Raw genomic sequence first — 20735 nt, 5'->3', positions numbered from 1 at the left:
ATTTAAAAAGTGTGGAAATATGTTATCCAAGTTAAACTAAAGTAAGCAAACTACTTTTACAAATCTGCAAATGAAAAATTGGTATTAATAAATAGAATGTTCTACAATTAAAAAAGTCTACATTGAACTGTGAAAAGCACATGTACATAATATAATAAACCCAGCCAAAAAAGAATCAAAACTATATTCAAACACTATATACATAGATCTAAAACAAAACAGCTATCACCAGCCTAGTTTACCTTCACTGCTATTTTCATCAACAATCTCTTGGTTTTCCTCCTCTAAAAACAATCCAGTATTTTGTATTCAAAAATCCTACTTTTTTAGTTTTATTACTCTATAGATTTCAAGACCTTATGATTATCATATGAAATTGTGATTATATCACAGAATAATCACACTATGCTTAGGTTAAGTTAACATTTCAAGATTATTTTTTTCAATGTTCCATAATCAAAATGATTGAAAATATTCAATACTAAATTGTACATTAATTCAAAGTTTTTAAAAAGATAGGCTTCAACATTACAGTTTCTGTTTCATTTCACTTTTCCAACATGGGGATAATTTTTTCTTCATCAATTGATTTAGTTATCTCCCCCTCCATCAGTATTTACTAACCTTGAGACATCTTGGTATCCATTCTCACTACTAATGGTCTTGATCTGGCTCTGGAAGAATATAATGTAATTAACTTATACACTGACATGAAACAATCAATAAAAGAATTCTAGCACAGATAGCATGAAAAATTAGACTAACTATCTGGACTTCATTTTCTAGGGGGGGTTTGGTTGATTATATAGGGAATCACTGCAGCATGACAGGAGTTATGAAAAGTTCTGGATCCGCCATTGTATTGCTTTTTTTGTTGCTAGCTTCAAAACTTTGTAGCGTATTTAGTTGATAGCTTGATTGCAACTTATCTTTTAAACACTTATCCAAACCAGGGATGGGGTAATCGTAATCTGTAATCGTAATCGATTGTAATTGATTACATTTTTTCAAGTAATCGACAGTAATCTGTAATCGAAGACATTTTCGATTACATGTAATTGTAATTTAATCGATTACAGCAAAAATTTGGATGTAATCATCGATTACATTTCGATTACTTAAGTAAAATAGTTTGATGAAAAATAACCTATTTCAGAGGAAAATATATATGTTATCACTTTGTAGTACAAATAAAATATTATGCATTAACAATACTTGAGATTTAAGCAACTGCCTTATTTCTATCTATTGTCTCTAGCTGCATTATGAGTAACCAGATCCCTCCCCTACCTAAATTTACTTATATCTAGCTTTTGAAACAAATGGATGTATGTGCTTGTCAATAATTCAAGAGCTTTAATATTTAAATAAGAAAATAGATTTGAAAAAATAAAATAGATCTTAAATAAGAAATGTGTCTGTCTTTCGTTAAGTTCTGTACTACATTTTTTAAAAGTAGTAAGCTTATTTGTATTAAATTTCCTGAAAACATCATTTTCAATCAGAGTTGAAATTAAAGCTTAGAATACATAAACAGTTGATTTCTTAAATGTTATGATATATATACATGTATATAAATTAAATTAAAAAAGAACATAAAATCCTTTTAACAATGAACCAATGGCAATGCATAGCAATTCTTTTTAGAAATAGATACATGTATCCCTTTGACACTATGAATATATTTTGTATATAATTTGATTGGAGAAGTTAACAACATTCTTGCCTTTACTAATGAGATGATCAAAGTCTTCTAATCAATAACAAACATACTTTGTTTTTATTTCAATTATCTCATGAATGTCTAATAAAGAAGGAAATTTACAATATTAAGCCCCAGGTTATAAATTGTACTCCAGTGGCAGTTAAATAATCTGTAATTAGGGTGGTTATCCAAACAAAAGTTTTAAGACATGCATGTCATTATAAAAATTAATTTTGATCTTAAAAATTAGCTGAACTAATTAATTATTCTACTTTTTTTTATATTTCCTTAAACATTGTAATTAACGGTGTCTTCTCATTTATCCAACTTTTTAAAATAAGGCATTCTCATTTAGCCAACTTTTATTTTTGTTAATTATTGAGTTGTTTGTTTAGTAATTATAAGGTGTTTTTCTAAAATTTGACAGTAAATTTGTTCCTGTATGTTTTTATATTATTTTAAAAATATATACATAAAAGAGGCTATAGTAAACTTGTTACATTTTATTTTAGAATAAAATTTAGTATATTTTGAATAAAATTTAGTATATTTCATATAAAATTCAGTATACTTTGAATAATAAATAAATGTTTCATCTTTTATACAGAAGAAACCCACAAATCAATAATAATTTTATATTAACATTTTATTGAGTAAATATGATGTGTTTATTACTTTTTTAGACCTGTTAACTTTTATTTGTGGTGCTGATTCAAAGTGATTACCAAATTAATCATTGTTCGTGTTCAGCATATTTGCTCATCAATGCAAAAATCTAAACATTTTTCACAACCTAATCCCATATCTCCAAGTGTTAAAAATTAAAACTATGTAACAGTACTCAGCAATCTTTCCCAAATATGTGTATGAATGAATGAATGAATGAACTCTATTCTTATACAGAATATTTCTTAGTTAAGCTCATGGTTAGTATATATATAGCCATTTAATCCGAAATTTTATTATTGCACAAATGGCAAACGCACAAGTAAGAGTAAAACTAATTCCTCATGCCAGAGGTCACTACCTAGCAGTTGCATGCTACAGATATTGTGTTAAGACCAGAAAACAGGGAAGAGATGGAGAACTTGTATACTGGAAATGTACAGAAATGGACTGCCCTGGCACTGTCAACACCACAGATAATCTAGTTACCAGATTTCCAAGAGACCACAACCATCCACCATCACATGCTGATATCAAAGCCAAGCTATTCCTGTCACACTTATCAGAGAAAGCACGCTCCTGCCTAGACCCTTTACCAACACTCTATGACAGTGAAATAATACAGTTCCGATGCAGGGAATGGGACGAAGACACCAGGCAGATTGTAATTTGGAAGGCTGGCACCATAAACTCAACAACCAGTTAAACAAGGCTCATCCTAACCTGTTCCTCATCATACAGAAGCTTAGGAATACACAGGCTGCCACAGAAATTCGACTCATCCAGTACGCCGCAGGGGGGAAACGCAAGACTCGCAAGTTAAAGTACCGAAACATAGACAACAGACTGACCCAACTTTAGGAGATACTACAGCAAGGACAGATCAACGTAAATCACTACACTGATGCAGTATCCCACCCACTAAAACTAGGATAAAGATCAAATGAACATTCCTTTAGTGTGCTATGAATATTTCTGTGCTACGTTTGTTTTTATATATATATATGCATGCATATATGTTTTGTGAACTTTGTTCTGTTCAGTCTTTGTGTAGTAAAATGTATTCAACTTATGTTTTGTCCTATTTGGATCATTTGGACAGAAGAACAGAAAAAAATGAACGAAGAGGATCTAATACACAAAAAAAGCTCCATCTCATTGACAAATTCCTTCATAAATAAAAGTGCAACTGATATTTTTCTATCCAATTCACATTTTAGTTAACGGTTAAATAACTTTAAAATACTTTCAAATGATTTACATTACATTAACTAAATGTCAGTTGCACATTTTAACATGCTATGCTAAATAATACTACAGAAAATTTAATCCTGGTATAATTTTCAGTTTTATTTTTCACCTGTCATTCAACCAAACTCTAATTGGAAAACCCTTTATTCTTGATTACCTTTGATCTCATCTATCCAACTTTTTTTTTTACCTGTACTACCTAAATTTTAAAAAAGTTGGATAAATGAGAATGAACTATGCTAAAATATTTTTTTTTAAAGAGTAAAAACAAAAAAGCTAACGTGTCAGTAAAAAAGCTAATTTTTTGAAAAACAATTAGTTATGAATAAGTGATTATTGCAATGCGATGACATCTTTCATATATGTTGAAAGTCAAAATTACGAGATTTTATAAATATTTCTAATTTTCATCAAGAGATTTGATCTAAAAAGCAGCTATTAACTTATAATTTAGAAACAATGCTTTGAATGATGCATTAGGTTAAGATCTTAATTTCAACTATATATACAAATGTTGAGCAATATAATTGTGTTTTACTCATGTCATTTTTTGTTGAAATGTTGAAGTATGTAATTGACAGTAATCGAAAAGTTACTTTTGATAAAGTAATCGATTACATACTAAAATTTGAGTAATCGATTATTAATCGATTGCACAAAAATCCTTCATGTAATCGATTATTAATCGATTACATTTGTCAGTAATCGTGCCCATCCCTGATCCAAACATTTTATTTCTATAAAATAATAATAATTTTAAGCTATTATATCTGTAGTTAAGTTTTTTTATCAAGGTAACTAACTCCATTCGCTGATGGATATATGCTATGAATCAGTTTATAAGGATATAAGTGTAAATCCTCTTCAATTCTTGATAAATAAAGATTCCACAATTATATAAACAGATAAAACAACGATCAAAATCTTTGTCATTTTAATTCAATATGTTAGTATTTTTAATACATTGAAATCTTAAAACTGATCCACAAAAATAAGTTTGATTCCACAATAGATATAAGAAGATGTGGTATGAGTGCCAATGAGACAACTCTCCATCCAAGTCATAATTTGTAAAAGTAATACCTGTCAGATTTAGGTGTGCTGACAATGCTCTGTTCCTGTTGTAACATTAGTCTGAATTTCTTCTCTGTTGTACTGGGTCCCTTCCTTCTACCTTTCACTTTCTCTTTATACAGAGTTAATCTGGTTTCCTGTGCAAGTTTACCCTGGTCACAGACACGAACAGCAGGTTTACGTTTAACAGGATCAGGATCTGTGAAGGTTTCTGCCAACCTGGGGTACTCTTTTCCTCTTGTCTAAATCAAATTAAAATTTTTAGAACTTTAATATTGATGCAGGTAATTCAGATAAGTAAAACAATTTCAACATCAAATTTAGGTACATTTAGGGACAGTTTGTCAAAAGTAAGCATGGCCAGAAAAACGAATTGGATTGTCATTTTTTTGCTGAAATTTGCAATTCCTCATTTAAGACCAACATTAATTTATAGTATTACAATTCTTTTTTACAAGAACTTTACTTTATGACATGCAAATATTTCAAACATAATTAAATACGAAAGGTGTTGGTTATTTTGGAAAGTAATTGAGCCATTATAGGAATTAAGCAAATAAAACTTTAAGCATGCAGCTTTCAATTAAAAGTGCTTTTCTACCAACCCCTTCATTTTTTCTTGAACGGTGCCTAAACAGAGTTAATCAAAATCAAATTGTTTTATGTATCAAATTTTGATTCTAGGAGGCAGCATTTTTACTTTACAATTCATTAAACCAAGCTTAACACTCACAGTTCTAGTTAAAGGTAAAACATCTGGAGGAGGTATTGGTTTAGGATAGTATACTATTGGAGGAGATTTCCTGTTATTCAGTAATCTCTTTGGCATTTTAATTGGTATGGCTGGTTGAACAGACATCATTCTGGATATTTCACTTGGTAAACAACTAGTGGCAGCTGTCTGATTCTAAAATAAAGAATTATTTGGTCAATAACCATGTATGGTTTGCCAACTGCCATATTGACATATTATTTGATGAAAGCTTAATACAACTCTTACCTGTAATTGTTCCAGACCATATGAGAATTTTAATGTTCTAGCTCACAGCATGCTTGGAGATGCAAATAAGACATTCAAAATATGCAAATATGTAATTTTTATAACTCATTTATGGGCATTATGTTTTCTGGTCTGTGTTTTTGTTTGTTTGTTTATTTGTTTGTTTATTCTTTCATTTGTTTGTTCTTTCGTTCATTCGTTCGTTCGTTTGTTCTTTCCTTCGTTCATTCGTTCGTTCGTTCGTTCGTTCCGCTTCAGGATAAAGTTTTTGGACGAGGTAGTTTTTGATGAAGTTGTAGTCCAATCAACTTGGAATTTAGTACACATGTTTCCTATGATATGATCTTTCTAATTTTAATGCCAAGTTAGAGATTTTTCACCATTTTCACGGTCCACTGAACATAGAAATGATAGTGTGAATGGGTACTGGGGACACATTCTTGTTTTAAAAGTTTTGAATTTGGAATATCAATTGTTTAAATAATATAATTCTGTATAAATGTAAACATATTCTTATGTAAATAAGCAAAAAGTTGCTTCAATCCTACTCTTTCAGTGTATTTGACTCTTTAGTTCATTGGCAGAACCTTCTATCACTTGTCAAATTACAGCATAGCAATATGCAGATATTTTTATTAACGTTTTTTTGTGCATCAACCACTTTTCATTCTTCTCATGCATTTAAAACACAAAACACTTACCCTTGTTGAACCCACCATTGTACTTTCTTTACTCATCACTGAAAGGCAAACAATAAATATTAAGTCATAATGATAAGCAGAAAGACAAACAATTTCTTTTTCAAGTTTCAGTTTGTAAAAGCTATTTTAAAATTTGAATTGACAAATGATATACCAGAAGAGCTAAAATTTCTGAGTCCTAAGTATAACTGACATGACTGATCAGAGTTGGAAATAAATAAACATGCTAAAAGTGTTATGAATATGGTATAACACCAGTATACTTGGAACTACATCTAAAAGCATAAATTAAGGTAAAGAGGCTTGTCTTTTGTTGTGAATCTTTAGAAAGCTGTTTTGTTTCATTAAGTTGTTGGATTGCTGTCACAGCGAAATATTACACACAATTCTTTTTTTTTTATGTCTATATTAAAATAGTCCCAAAACAAATATGTTTTTCTTTAACATAAAGCTTGCACTTACTTTCTCTGTTTTGAAAGATGAGTGACTGGGACCTGGTCCTCTCATTTTCTACCTTTGTTGGTTTGACAGATAACATTGTAGCCTGGTACACTTTGTCATACATTCTGTATACTCTCTTGGCCAGTTTATCCAAATCTCCTTTCTGTACAATAAATATTAATCACATCAATAAAATTATTGTACAGTTATAAATAATAAGTTTCCACTATTAAAGAATATTTCTTCAATGCCACTAAAGTGATTAGCTTTAAAGACAAGTTAAATTGCAATGTCCATGTTTCCAACCAATTCCATAAACTTTAAGGGTTTTTTAATATTGCATTAATTTAGCGCTAAACAACAATCCTAAATTTGTTAAAATCTGTGTCCTATTACTTTTGTAGAAAAAGATTTTCAACCGTACTTAAATCAAACTGTGTTTTGAATTTTTGAGTTTTTGTTTAAGTTTGTAACCCGGATTTGTTTTTTTCTCAATCGATTTATGAATTTCGAACAGCGGTATTTTACTGTTGCCTTTCTTTGTACACATGCAAACACTCATAAAATTTACTTTTGATTACTGCTAACTGACTTGTCCCTCTCCTAACAATTTAATAACATTTAATGAAAAACTCTCTTTACAGCTACAGCTGATTTTCCAATAATACAAATCATTACAGAATCCAGTATTTACATCTGATTTATTCAACAGCAATTTCTTTAAGAATCGTTTTTCAAAACAATGATACATTGTACTGTCTTTCACTTAAAGTAATTAATTCCTATTTATATTGTTCGTGCATTGGATTTTTCTATTGATATTTCAAAGAACTTCAAAATTAATTGCTAGAAAATTGATTACCACTAATCAAAGTTAATTATCTCTTAGCTCTAATTGCAAATCAATAGTCAGTTAAAGAACAAATTCACTTTTTTCCGATAATGATTTTTAACCAAATTTAATGCTCATAGATAATACTTACATAAACAGTGGAAACATCGATTTCATGTTTTTCCAGCTTTCTCCATGGCAGACCTTCAAATTCTTTTTCATCTGAAACACAAAATACAGACAAATAGAATGTTTCTTGTTGGAAACAACCAACTTCAATATACAGATTGTTTGTTCCCTTTTTTTCAATGAGAAAAATGAAAAATATTAGAACTATTAATCAATTAGAAAAAAATCAGATTTTTTTTTATTAAAACGATGATATAAGGGAGATAATACCAATTTAGTTAACAAAAAGTTGCACTGAAATTTATTGGGTAAATATCAGCCAGTCAAATTTCGAGAAATAACTCTAAATACTTGCAGAAATGATACCAGATTCCAGCAAAAAAGGTCATAAATGTGTTTAATGGTAAAAAAAAGTGCCTAGAGTAGAGAGACAAATTTAGGCAATATAGTAATGGTGTACTCACTGTACTGACATAAGAGGTCTCAAAACAAGGGAGACAAATTAATTTAGACAATTTTATACCAATAAATTGTATTTTTCTTTTAATAAAATAAGACTTTTATCCTTTAGAGGGTTTCATTTTCTATGGTCCCAATTTATCCTAATTTATTGAGATTACAGATGATCAAGACTTTTATGAAGTTTATGAGACTTACATTTTTGTAGAAAACTACCCGGTACAGCTAGTGGCATCTGATGATAAGACAGAGGATCTAACTGTAACATAACATCATAATGTTCTCCATACTCAAATCTGTGATGTTCTGATTGCCAGTACTCCAATACAACATCTCGGTCTTCTTCTTCTACATCTCTTAAAAATGCTGAAAATATATTCATTAGTTGAACTTAATGTTATTGATATATATAGTGTTTTTGTATCGAATTTAATGTAAAATTGTATCATATCATTTAGGGACAAATTATACCAGATTAAATCATCAAAATTAATAATCTAGTATTTAGAAACAGACTTTTGTAAAAAATAATGGAGTACATGTATAATAGATTTTAACTGAGTTGTTATCTCTGTCTAAAATAATTACAGAAACACTTGCACATTTTTATATTGGAAACAGGATAAAAAACATTTTAAAATTAGTTAGAGGCCTGGTATTGAACATCCAAGATTCTATAGGAAATTAGAAATATGTGTTAGGAAAAATGCATTAACAAAATATGTACATAAATCTGCTTAGACAATTTTTCATTTAAAGTACAAGCTATTTAATCTTAACTTCTCCTATGCACAGCTTTATATAAGAAATCTGTTGAAACAAGAATGTGTCCATAGTACACGGATGCACCACTTGCACTATCATTTTCCATGCTTATTGGACCGTGAAATTGGGGTAAACAAGAATGTGTCCAAAGTACATGGATGCCCCACTCGCACTATCATTTTCCATGTTCAATGGACCGTGAAAATGGGTAAAAAGTTTTATTTGTCTTTAAAATTAGAAAGATCTTATCATAAGGAACATATGTACTAAGTTTCAAGTTGATTGGACTTCAGCTTCATCAAAAACTACCTTGACCAAAAACTTTAACCTGAAGCGGGACAGACGGACGAACAAACGGACGGACTGACGGATGGACGCACAGACCAGAAAACATAATGCCCCTCTACTATCGTATGTGGGGCATAATAAAAAGAATTATCAGCTCAATTATCATTGAAATTTTAGCTAACAACTTCTTAACCCTTTCCTCCATAATGATGCCTTTTGACGCCAACCCCCTTACTCCATAATGAGGCCTTTTGACGCCTGTGTAGTACCTCAGTTGAAATGCTTTGACTTAAAAATGTCTGCATCAGACATCATGAGAATATCTGACTTGAATTTCATTGATGAAATATTTGTTTTCACAATGCATTAACACTTTAAACCAGATGATATTTTTTTACTGAAAAAAATCCTATGCGAATCAAGTGTATTAAAAAAATAAATCCATGGAGGAAAGGGTTAATAAACTCGTCATGCATGCAATTTTCACATCATAGCTATTCACTTGCTACTTTTTTAATGTCAATATGTTTATCAAAATATCACAAATATATAGTATCATTGATTTCTCATAAAGAATCTTAACACAGACATTTATCTTAATCACTGAATCATAAGATGTAAATCAAGGCAACTCAAATGTTTATTTTGAAATTTATTTACTGATATAATTACCATCATAATTTTTTTTAGATAAAACTTTAACACATAAATTCTGTAACAAACCAAGATACATATTTTGGTTAATGTACATGCTATCTGCAAATTTACAACAGTTTTCAAACTTATGTTGACTAAAGTAATTTTATGCGAAAATTGCAGAAAGTATTCTATCAAAATTATCAATTGATAAATTAAAAAAACAATTATTTGTAAAAAAACTTATTTAGTTCAATTAATGTTCACTTCTGTCATGCAGCTGACATGCATTTCTTACCATTATGGGACCTCTGATTTAAACTATTTGGAAATTCTGTAAAAATATATTTGGTAACATTTAAATATTATCCCGAGACTCCAATATCAGCCCGTGAATTAGTCGAGGTGCTGATATTGGTCGAGGGATGATACCTAGGCCAATATAGAAAATACCATGTATTAATATCTATATCAGATACTTCAAAAAATAAAGAAGATGTACACCAGAAGCTGATATATGGATTAACTCCCCAGTCCGATACTGCCAAATCATCCCCGGTAGTGATGTCATTAGGCTTATACAGATTATCAGTCTTGTTTTATTCTGGTCGTTGCACATATGCAAAAAACACTGTATTAATCATGAAGTATATTCTAATGCAATATGACATGTGATCACCATCAAATGGATTCAATAATTGTAAGTATTCGTTTTATTGACTCCCCTATATGTCGATATTAATAGTATATTTGCAACTGTCAAATCCCTAACTGATAGTTGTGAGTTTTCAAATAGATTTCTTTTATTCTTAAAGTAACATCTGGATGGAAAATCTTTAATTAATCCCTCATCACATTTTCCCATAGAAAAATACATCTATGAGTGACTTTGTATTTCTAACACTTATTTATATAAAACCTTTTTATAAAGGTCTTTAATAAAAACAAGCAAAATATTGTATAAATTTTCAATTGTATCATTAAGTACTTTGTATAAAGGCCATTAATAAAAACAAGCAAAATGTTGTATAAATTTTCAATTGTATCATTAAGTACTTTGTAAAAAGGCCATTAATAAAAACAAGCACCATGTTTGTAACTCTCTTCCCACTCGCCAGCATTTGTTTTCAATATGGTTAGTAATCATAGCGCACACCATTGATCAAATAATATTCAAACATAAAATTACAGTAAAAAAATAAAGCTTACAAATGAATATATGAACTTTCAGAGTTGGTTCAGCAGGACTGTGTAAATCATGAAGCTTGTATATTAAAAAACAAAATGTGGTCATTAAGCTAAGGCGCTAGGCCAGTGCTAAACTCAATTGACAAGGACAATCAAAAATGTATTGATGAAGCTTTTTTTCATTGCTAACTGAATATTTTTCTCAATCCTTGCATAGGTGGATCCAGGCCCCACCCCCCCCCCCCCCCCCCCCCTTTTTCGTGGAAAAAAATTTGGTTTATTATATAGGGAATCAACGAAGCATGATCGGAGCGAGGCCTCTTTATAAAAAGTTTAGGATCCACCTTGAGGGATTCGCCACTGCCTTGTTTGTTTATTCTTAATCAAAGAGCTGAATAGCTCTGAGGGGAAAGACGGCCCTTGTTTCTATTTAATTATGTTTTTGGAAAGGGGGGGTATCTTTTGATAGTTTTCATATGAAGAACGAAAAAGAGAACAGCTAGAACATGTAGAAAGGTTGACAATATTGAAATCAATTGTTGTTTATGTAATTTCATTTCCTTAGTTTAGGATTCAATTTGGACCAATGAAAGAGATCTGCATCTTCTAAATCTAAACATTTGATTAAAGTTGATAGCTAATTATAAAACTCAACTGAATTCTGTCATTTCACAACAACTACAATATTTTCTGAAATCTTGATTGTGTACTACTGAACTGCAGGCTCGGGCCATTTTCCATTTTTTGTGACAGTTCTCTTGGATTTTTAGGTTTTGTCTTTAGAAAGTGTGGACTGAAAAATCTATTCAGTTTTGAATTTCCAATGAATTTTATGAAGTTCGGAGTTATAACTCTCATCACAGGGAATCAGGTACTAATAAAAAAAAAACAATATGAGAGATGTAAACTGTGTGAAGCTTGTTTCCAAATCTTAATTTTGAAATATTTGTAAATAATAAATATGTTTTAACTACAAAATGCAAATTTTTATTATTTTTTTTTTACCATTACAATGATTATGTAGGTACACAAAAATTTAGTTTTAATAGAAGACTACTAATCCAATGAAATGTTACATTTGAAGTGTTTAAATACATTAACTTTTATTTTAGTGGATAATTACTCATCAATTGAGGTGCTCCTGAATTGGAGGAAGATTCTCAGAATTTTTACAGAAAAAGTGGTCTCACTAATTAGCGACAAGAAGAATTTTAGCGACAAGAAGCGACAAGAAGAATATTTTTTTCTTGTCGCTAAATAGTCTTCTTGACGCTTCTTGTCGCTTTTTAACGCTTCTTGTCTCTGATTAGTAGGACTCGAAAAAAGTAATAAAATCGTTTCTTTCTCCTGTCTCATGTAACCCCACGATCTTTGTTGATTTCGAAAGTTGTTGACCTACAAATTAAAGTATTGTATGTTGATGTTTAAATCATCTACAGTAAACAATATTATGTTTAGATTTAACAAATACAAATTTGTAATTAGTGCACGATCTCTAAGAATGATTGAAATATTAAACCAGTGAACTGGTGAAGGATATCCCTGCTTCTTCCAAGAATGACGTCACTATAAAATGCAATGTAGGTTGGATATATTTAGAATATCTCGTCATACTAATTTTTCCGGATTGTAAAATAAGCGTTAATAGTGTAAAGGAGAGTTCAAGATACGATAATTTTGTGAGAAACAGAAGGGAAATGTGTAAAAAAGTGTTTAAAGTCAAACTATTCATTTCTGGGTCTCCTTCTCTTCAATCTAAGTAAGATTTGTTGGGGGGTTTTCCACACTATAACATGTATAAAATCAAAATGAATGATGTGAGGGAGTGTCACTCTGGTCAACCCCATAGGGGATTGACGGCTTGAAGCCGTCTTTCCCCAAAAATGTGTATTTTGTTGCTTTGTGACAGAAATTGTTGTTTGATGTTTTTAAAGTTCAACATCTTTTTTTTCAGAAAAAGTGACAACATATGCTGACACACAGTAAGAACACATTTTGTGTGGTGTGGTAATTTGAAAGGATACTATGATATTAAAAGTGTACATTTAATGATAGTTTAAGAAACTGAAGTTCCTCAAAAACTCATTCAACATGCAAATTTTTTGTGTGGACAACATTCAATACAATGTTTTTACTGTGGGCAAAAATACATGTTAGTTTATGTATCTATGTAGTGGATTAAAAAAAAGTACAGTTAACCTTGCACACATTTTTGAAATGGGTCAAAATGAGAATTAAAAGCATATTTTTTATAATATCTCCTTTGCATTAATTTAAATGCATCAAACAAAATGTGCTTCAGTCAATGCTTTTACAGGTCAAGAAAGATATCCCAAAAAAGTTTAATTCTTAAATAAATCTTCTGAATATAATAGACGTTCCTCTGCGTACAATATTTTCATTCTTTCAAAAATCAATACTACATATAACTCAGTAAAGTCCTCGTTATCAGATCCTCGTTATCAGATTTGTAATTTTTAATTATCCCCAAGAGCAACATATTTCTGTAATCAACTGCAAAAATCTTAACAAGTAACCTAAACAATTCTGCACAAATCATTTTATGATTCAGCTTGTACAACAAAAATCAGATACACTTTGTATAGTTTAAAAATTGCAATAACACACATCTTGTTCAGATATCCTTTCAAAAGCAAGTTGAAATCCCATATCCCATAAGCAATTTCTGGTTTAGGTTTTTTTTAATACATGTACATATCATATGATATAGATTTCCCATGATCCAACATTTACAACAGCCAATTGTATTAATACAATGTATACATATAAGCTCTCATCGCACACTTTACCTGGTTTGAACTTTTTCTGTTTATAAATCTTAACTGCCAAATGTTAAAAAGTAATATTATAGTAGCTCTTCATGTAATATAAAACTAGATTTTTCATAACTTCTTTTGAACATGTTTTAAATAGACATTATTCTAATATCAAAACTTACAAACATATATCAACTTAAAATTAATGGCACACACTTTTTTCAGGGTTGGCAAAAACCCGGGTTTTATGAGTATTGCCCAGCCCAGTGGGAAATACTGGGAAAACCCGGGTTTTACTGGGTTTTAGTGGGTAATACTGGGCAATACTGGGTAATATAAAATATTTGTCTTAATTTTAAAGAGAATTCAGTGATAAATACAAATGCAATACATTTAATAAGATATTTATACCCTATTTTGTTTGTTTAGCATTTATTTAGATTGGCAAACTGTAAATAGAAAGCAAATAAATCATTTTTTTTCAAATGAATATAGCTCCTATTAAGAATGAACAATTACATGTATCAAAGAAACATCACATTTAAATAACGTATATGTACTGTCACTAATTAATAAGGAATTATTCAGATTAGAACACAGATTTGTTTATGTAACAATAATTTTTCAATTTTATAAGTGTTAATGGCCTTAATGTCATGACCCTGTAGGGTGTTTAATTAGCAATATGAATGTATAACAATTAGAATTAAAACAATTCACTTAAACACTGCAATAAAATGCATTTTTCAAAGTTTGGATTATTGAAACAATACTTGGTAATTAAAAGGTATCTTTAAATGTGCAAATTTTGTATTCTGCCTACAAATAAAATTAATAGAGAAGAGAATGAAATTGAATTTTCTAGAAATGACTGTCAATGGTTATCTGTATAAAAAGTATATATTTAGCTGTTATACTATGAAACTATAACAAGTCTTTACTATCACCCATTTCTGGGAGTATTGCCCAGCCCGGGAAAACCCGGGTTTTCCCGCCCGGGAATTCCCGGGTGGGTAATACTTTGCCAACCCTGACTTTTTTGGTCATTGGTGAAGAACCTTTCTTTAATGGTAACTAATGTTGTCTGTTATATATTCAGACATTGAATAATCAAAGTTCTTAATTTAACTACAGTACATGAACAATGTGGTTGGCCTTAGCATAACAACTTATTTACAGGATCAAAAACAATCAGTTAATCGCTAGAACTATTGATTCCTAGAAATTCGATTCTATTCCTTATTCACACAAAGAAATTTAAGTCTTTAACATTTTTAATAGGTATGTAATCATAAATAAGAAAATCTGGTAATAAGAATTGTCTGTAGAGTGGTGTGTTTTTTGACAATTATGTAAACATGGATTTTTTTTATAGATGGCCATTTTATCAAAATCGGGGACAGTGGAAAGGCTAATACAGGTAATTATAAAAATACTACAGTACCTTGTCGTGTGTCTTCTCTTGTGGGTGTTACTATGGTTACACGACTTTTATTTGTGACGGCAGAAACTTCTGTAAGGAAAGTTTTTTCTTGCTTTTCAGCACCATTTTTCTCTTGTGTTTCTTGTTCACCAACTGCTTCTTGTTCCTGACCTTTGACCTTATCGGGTTCTACTTCCTCTTGACCTTGAGATTTATCATTCTCTTTTTCTTCATCCTCATCCTCTTCTTCATCCTCATCTTCTTCCTACATCAAAAGCATACATATAAGAATAACTTCTGTGCAAAATATGTAAATTATTACAAGCTTTGTGTACTTCCAATTTTCATGATATCATTTGCTGTAGTGTCTGACATAATTTTCATAGATATATTTAATTTAAAGGGAATCATGCATGTTTAGAATGCAAATAAACTCATCATAGATACCAGGATTAAATTTTGTATTTACGCCAGATGCGCGTTTCGTCTACTAAAGACTCATCAGTGACGCTCGAATTCAAAAAAGTTAAAAATACCACATTAAGTAAGAAGTTGAAGAGCAAAAGGGTGGATAACATCCAAAGGAAAATTATATAACATCATATTATATGCATATTCAGGAGGATATTCTTTTATGTTAAATTATATTTGTATTAGAAAACGCTATATTGGTTAAATGTCTTCAATTGTTTTTTTGCGACTGATCATCAAATGACCTCTCTATCTTGAAGTGAGCTTGCCCCAATGAGATATAGACATTTTGTTTTTTCTGTATTTATAGAATATGAAACTCTTGCATCACAAGTCTCCATAGTTAAGTAAACACAAAAATTAAACTAATTATACATAATTGGTTGAATATCAATGTTTCAGATGTTCCTAAAAAATATACCAAGTTTGAAGTGTCAATCAGAATCTTTATGATTCTGAAACTGTGCATTATGTAAAGAAATTAAATAAACACTGATTTGAGTTAATACTCTACCTGAACTGTAGCTGTTATTACAATTGGTTGGGGGGAACTGGTCTGTATAAATTCTTTCTTCTGGAATACAGAAGGCAGTTCACCTAACTGGTCTCCTGCTTCAGACTGTCCTGAGCTGGTATCTTTTCTCTCCGAAGAACTAGTACTGGATCCTTTCTTTGTACTGGATTCTATATCAGATTCATCTGATTCCTCCTCTGTTTGTTTGTAAGCTGTAGTAGTAGGTACTTCTGATGAGGCCTCTGACATAGGTGTATCCATCATCCCTCTTTGTCCTCTCTGAGTAAAAAATTGTAGGTTATCTCATTATCATATTACATGTTATTTGTTATAATTACATTCATTTGCATGTTTTAAATATAGTATTCAACATAATTATAAAGTTTAATCAGCATAAACAGCAGTCTAATTCTCAATTTTAAATTTTTAGTATTATATTTTTCAGATGGGATTCATCTGAACCCCCAGACACCCCAGGCTAAGGGTCTTGTACCTGCAGTTCTTGTAAATCTTCTGATCCACTGATAGATGGTGTATACAGTGAACTAGGACCTTCATCATCTGAATAACCTGGTCTCTGGCTAATTGGAGGAAGTCTTTGTTCACTAAAGTCCTCACTGTCTGATCGAAAGGTTACAGCTGTTGTGTATGTTTTATGAGATTGTCTTAGTCCAGTTTGACCCTATAAATTATATACAATATATGTGTTAAAATGACCTCATTTTTTTTTTTTTATAAAATACAGATGTGTAAAATAACTTAAGAAGACAAAATGTTTTCATGGTGAAAAATATATGTTAAAATAATAGCTTAACCAGTTTTACATTCACAATGCATGACCAATTCATGATAGATAAAAAGTCAACTTGTCTTCATACTAATAGATAAGATTTTTAGTACCAAAAATCAGCACCCTTTCATCTAAATGGGAATAAAACAGAATTATATGGAAAAAAAACATTAATAGTCTAAATTTTAGTTGTACAGTTTTGAGCCAATGATCATGATGATAGTTTTGTATAAATTTATCAGAACCAAAAAAAAATTGGTGCTACATAATAACATTGTATTATGTTGTACATGTATGTAGCTAAAAAATAATGTCATGCAAATCTTGACGAGTTCACACCACATCCTTAGACAATGAGGCTCTGGTACTAAATTAAATACATTTGTAACTGGAGTTATAGATTTAAATTACAATTTTAAGATTCTATTAGTTAAATCTAAAATTGATCATTTTATTACAAAAAGGAATGAGATTAGTTACCTGATATGCATATCTTTATTTCTTAACAGTAAAAACAGGAAACAATGGCATAATATTTTGATTAAGTCCCTATCCATAACAGTGCCTTTATATCTATGTAAAGGTGCCTTAAATGTGTATTTCTGCAACCTAAGGGTTGGCCTTAAAGTGAAACCAATCATGCTAAGAGTGCACAGCGAGAAAATGAACCTTCCCTACTCCAAATCTACAAGAAGCTCTATATATATCACAATGTTTAAAACACTTTATAAGTTTAGTGTGTGCAAAACCCTTTTGATTTATCAGTAATACTCACAACAGTCACATTCAAAATTTTGAAAGCCTATATGATATATAGATAATCAATTTAAGGTGGTACCAAACACCTTGACTAAAATTAAATCAAAACGTTTTATTTTCATAAAATTATGACAAAATATTTACATTGTGCTTTAAACCTTTGACAAAAATAACAAATTTTCAAAAAACTTGAACCAGACACATTATCGGAAAAACACGGTTGGATATCTTGAAGTTTGACAAACACTAATTTTGATCATGTGAACCTTTATATTCCTTAAGGCTTAATAATAGAACGTGATTGAAAAGTTCAGCTGATTTTACAGAGTTATCTCCCTGTAGTGTTATGTACCACCTTAATTTTAGAAGTAACACATGTTTTGATTGATTTTTGTCTATTAACTTGTACTCTTTAGAGAATTACTCCTTAAAAAACAAATTTAGAATTACAGGAACTACTGTATAATTTTGCTGTATATTCGAAATAACCTCAAAACAAGGAATTATTTGAATCTGGAATAATTTTGAATTCTGGAAAATTTATTAGAATTGTATGCTGAAAACAAACCCAACTAAATAGGGTTAGCCATGCACACATGGCTAAGGTTAATTTTACTGTCACTATTATTTCAGTATGAACTAACTAACCCCCCTTAGGTTAATTTTACTTTCACTATCATTTCAGCATAAACTAACTACGTAACCCCCTTAGCCATGCACGCATGACTAACCCTATTTAGTTGGGTTAGCTTTCATCATAAATTTCTCATCAATTTTCCTGAATTCAAAATTATTCCAGATTCAAATTTCAACAACAACTTTTAAATAACCAACTGCACAGATTATTCAGTGTGCACCTCTTTTTATGCTATTTATTCATAGACAAAGAAAATCTTACACATACATGAATATTTGAGGAGCTGTTTGATCAAAAAGAATAGACAAATCCATCACTTAGCCTGAGGGAGTTAGAACCTTAGTTGTTTTACTCATTTCTAATTTATCAGTTATAAATCAATACTGAAGCTACAACCTGATGTTATTTTATGCTATAGCATCCAAAATTAAGTTTCTACATGTAAATACACACTTCTAATTGAGCAAGTGTTGTTGTAAAGATAAGTAAATATAACATTATAGTATATGGTATACCATTCACTTTTATGGTGTTTTTTTTTTACTTTTGTAAATTATATGTTTTATTCAAATCTACTATTGTTTTTAGTACATGTACAAATGTACATATGACAGAGATTAATGTTTACTCTTGAATTTTAACATGATTTTTTTTTATTCATTCATCATTTTTTAATCATAAAATAAATTTCAACAATATATAGAAAGTGTTAATACCTGTCGCTTATTTTTACCACAAAGCGTGGCCATACGATCCTCTAACCATTTTACACGTTTACGAGCAATGGTGATTAGCTCCCCTTCTCCATGCCTGACATCTGCTCTGGCATACTGTAACTCAGCATTTATTTTATACAAGATTTTCAAGGTCAACAAAGCTTTATCTACTTTTTCTTTGATCTTCACACAGTCCTCTCTAAGTCGGTCAACCTCTTGATCTGACTTCACTACTTCTAATGCTGTGATAATTGTATGTAGTTCAGCCTGAGCATTTCTCACTATGTCTTTCTATAATAAGAGTAACAGTAAAGAATAAAACATGCATAAATGTTGACCTACATGTATACATTTTGTAGTAGTTGTTTAAAATTTCTAAGTCATTTGGTCACTTCTGTTTAGAGTTGTCTTACTGGCAATCATTCCACATCTGCTTTTATACAAATATAAAAAAAAATATAAAATTATTATCTGCATGTATAAAAATGATAATATCAATCTTATCATCAATAAAATGATTTTTACAAATTAGTATAAAATACAATAAAAACATACAGGATAAAGTTAAAACCAATTTCAATAAAATATACCTGTTCTTCTGTATGTTTATCTGAACAGTGCTGGACATTATATTTTGGTTTCAGAGTAATGCCACTTCTTATTGTGGTTGGTCTGGTACTGTACATAGACATCTTGTCACCAATTATATCCTAAAAGAAAGAGAAGCTATATTAGTAAAGCATGTAAATTAATGTTTATCTGAGATTAATCAAAAGTGTACCACAAGTAAAATTTATAATTATAGATATGAGAAGATGTGGTATGAGTGTTAATGAGACAACTCTCCATCTAAGACAATTTATAAAAGTACACCATTATAGGTCAAAGTATGGTCTTCAACACAGTGCCAATGGCTCACACCAAACAGCAAGCTATAAAGGACCCCAACAATTACTAGTGTATAACAATTCAAACGGGAAAACAACCGGTCTAATTTATATAAAAAACGAGAAACGAGAAACACTTATGAACCCCATCAACAAACGACAACTACTGAACATCAGATTCTGAATTAGGACATGTGCAAACAATAACAATTAATAGGCCAACTAAAATTAATTAGATTTTCATCAACATTTTTATCCAGATTTTTGAAAAAAAATGGGGAGAGTGGGAGGATTTAATTTTTTTAATTTCAAATTTCAAATTCTGAAATAAATATCTCTGATTGGTAATCACTGTTCAACATAAAATTGACGCTTTAAAAAACTATTTATGGTTAACAGCCAAAACGTGGAGAAATGCTACCTTCAGCATGTTCTGTTGGAAAACTGCACCAAATTAATTTAGCTTTCTAATGGATGGTTTGTACTCCTCATAAAATGAAGCAAATGCATTGGTATGAAGCACAAGTATTATGAGTACAGAATAAATTGAAAACTCAAACAGTATTGAAAATAATATCTATATAGGGTTGGTGCATATGCAAGATGCAAGTATAATAACAATGTAA

At 30.3% G+C, this 20735-nt stretch overlaps 1 protein-coding gene across 7 annotated transcripts in view; it reads right to left on the bottom strand.

The window, feature by feature from the left end:
* The window catches only part of LOC139489238 (uncharacterized), a 37931-nt gene that overhangs the window by 12009 nt on the left and 5187 nt on the right, over positions 1 to 20735 (bottom strand). For 2 of the 7 annotated variants that reach the window (XM_071275463.1, XM_071275462.1), the window contains exons 2-16: positions 19813 to 19932; positions 19223 to 19513; positions 16814 to 17002; positions 16321 to 16599; positions 15357 to 15600; positions 13946 to 13978; positions 10246 to 10281; positions 8457 to 8624; positions 7822 to 7892; positions 6860 to 7001; positions 6398 to 6435; positions 5430 to 5603; positions 4706 to 4938; positions 625 to 674; positions 243 to 284 (exon numbers count right to left, since the gene is read on the bottom strand). In XM_071275463.1, the coding sequence (XP_071131564.1) occupies positions 243 to 284; positions 625 to 674; positions 4706 to 4938; positions 5430 to 5603; positions 6398 to 6435; positions 6860 to 7001; positions 7822 to 7892; positions 8457 to 8624; positions 10246 to 10281; positions 13946 to 13978; positions 15357 to 15600; positions 16321 to 16599; positions 16814 to 17002; positions 19223 to 19513; positions 19813 to 19914 (2092 nt within the window). In that variant the 5' untranslated portion in view covers positions 19915 to 19932. The remainder of the gene's footprint in view (positions 1 to 242; positions 285 to 624; positions 675 to 4705; positions 4939 to 5429; positions 5604 to 6397; positions 6436 to 6859; positions 7002 to 7821; positions 7893 to 8456; positions 8625 to 10245; positions 10282 to 13945; positions 13979 to 15356; positions 15601 to 16320; positions 16600 to 16813; positions 17003 to 19222; positions 19514 to 19812; positions 19933 to 20735) is intronic. The other 5 variants (XM_071275469.1, XM_071275468.1, XM_071275466.1 and 2 more) reach the window with 4 other exon arrangements.

This window comes from Mytilus edulis, chromosome 9 (assembly GCF_963676685.1).
Source record: "Mytilus edulis chromosome 9, xbMytEdul2.2, whole genome shotgun sequence".
NCBI lineage: Eukaryota > Metazoa > Mollusca > Bivalvia > Mytilida > Mytilidae > Mytilus > Mytilus edulis.
This window is presented reverse-complemented; position numbering and strand designations above follow the sequence as displayed.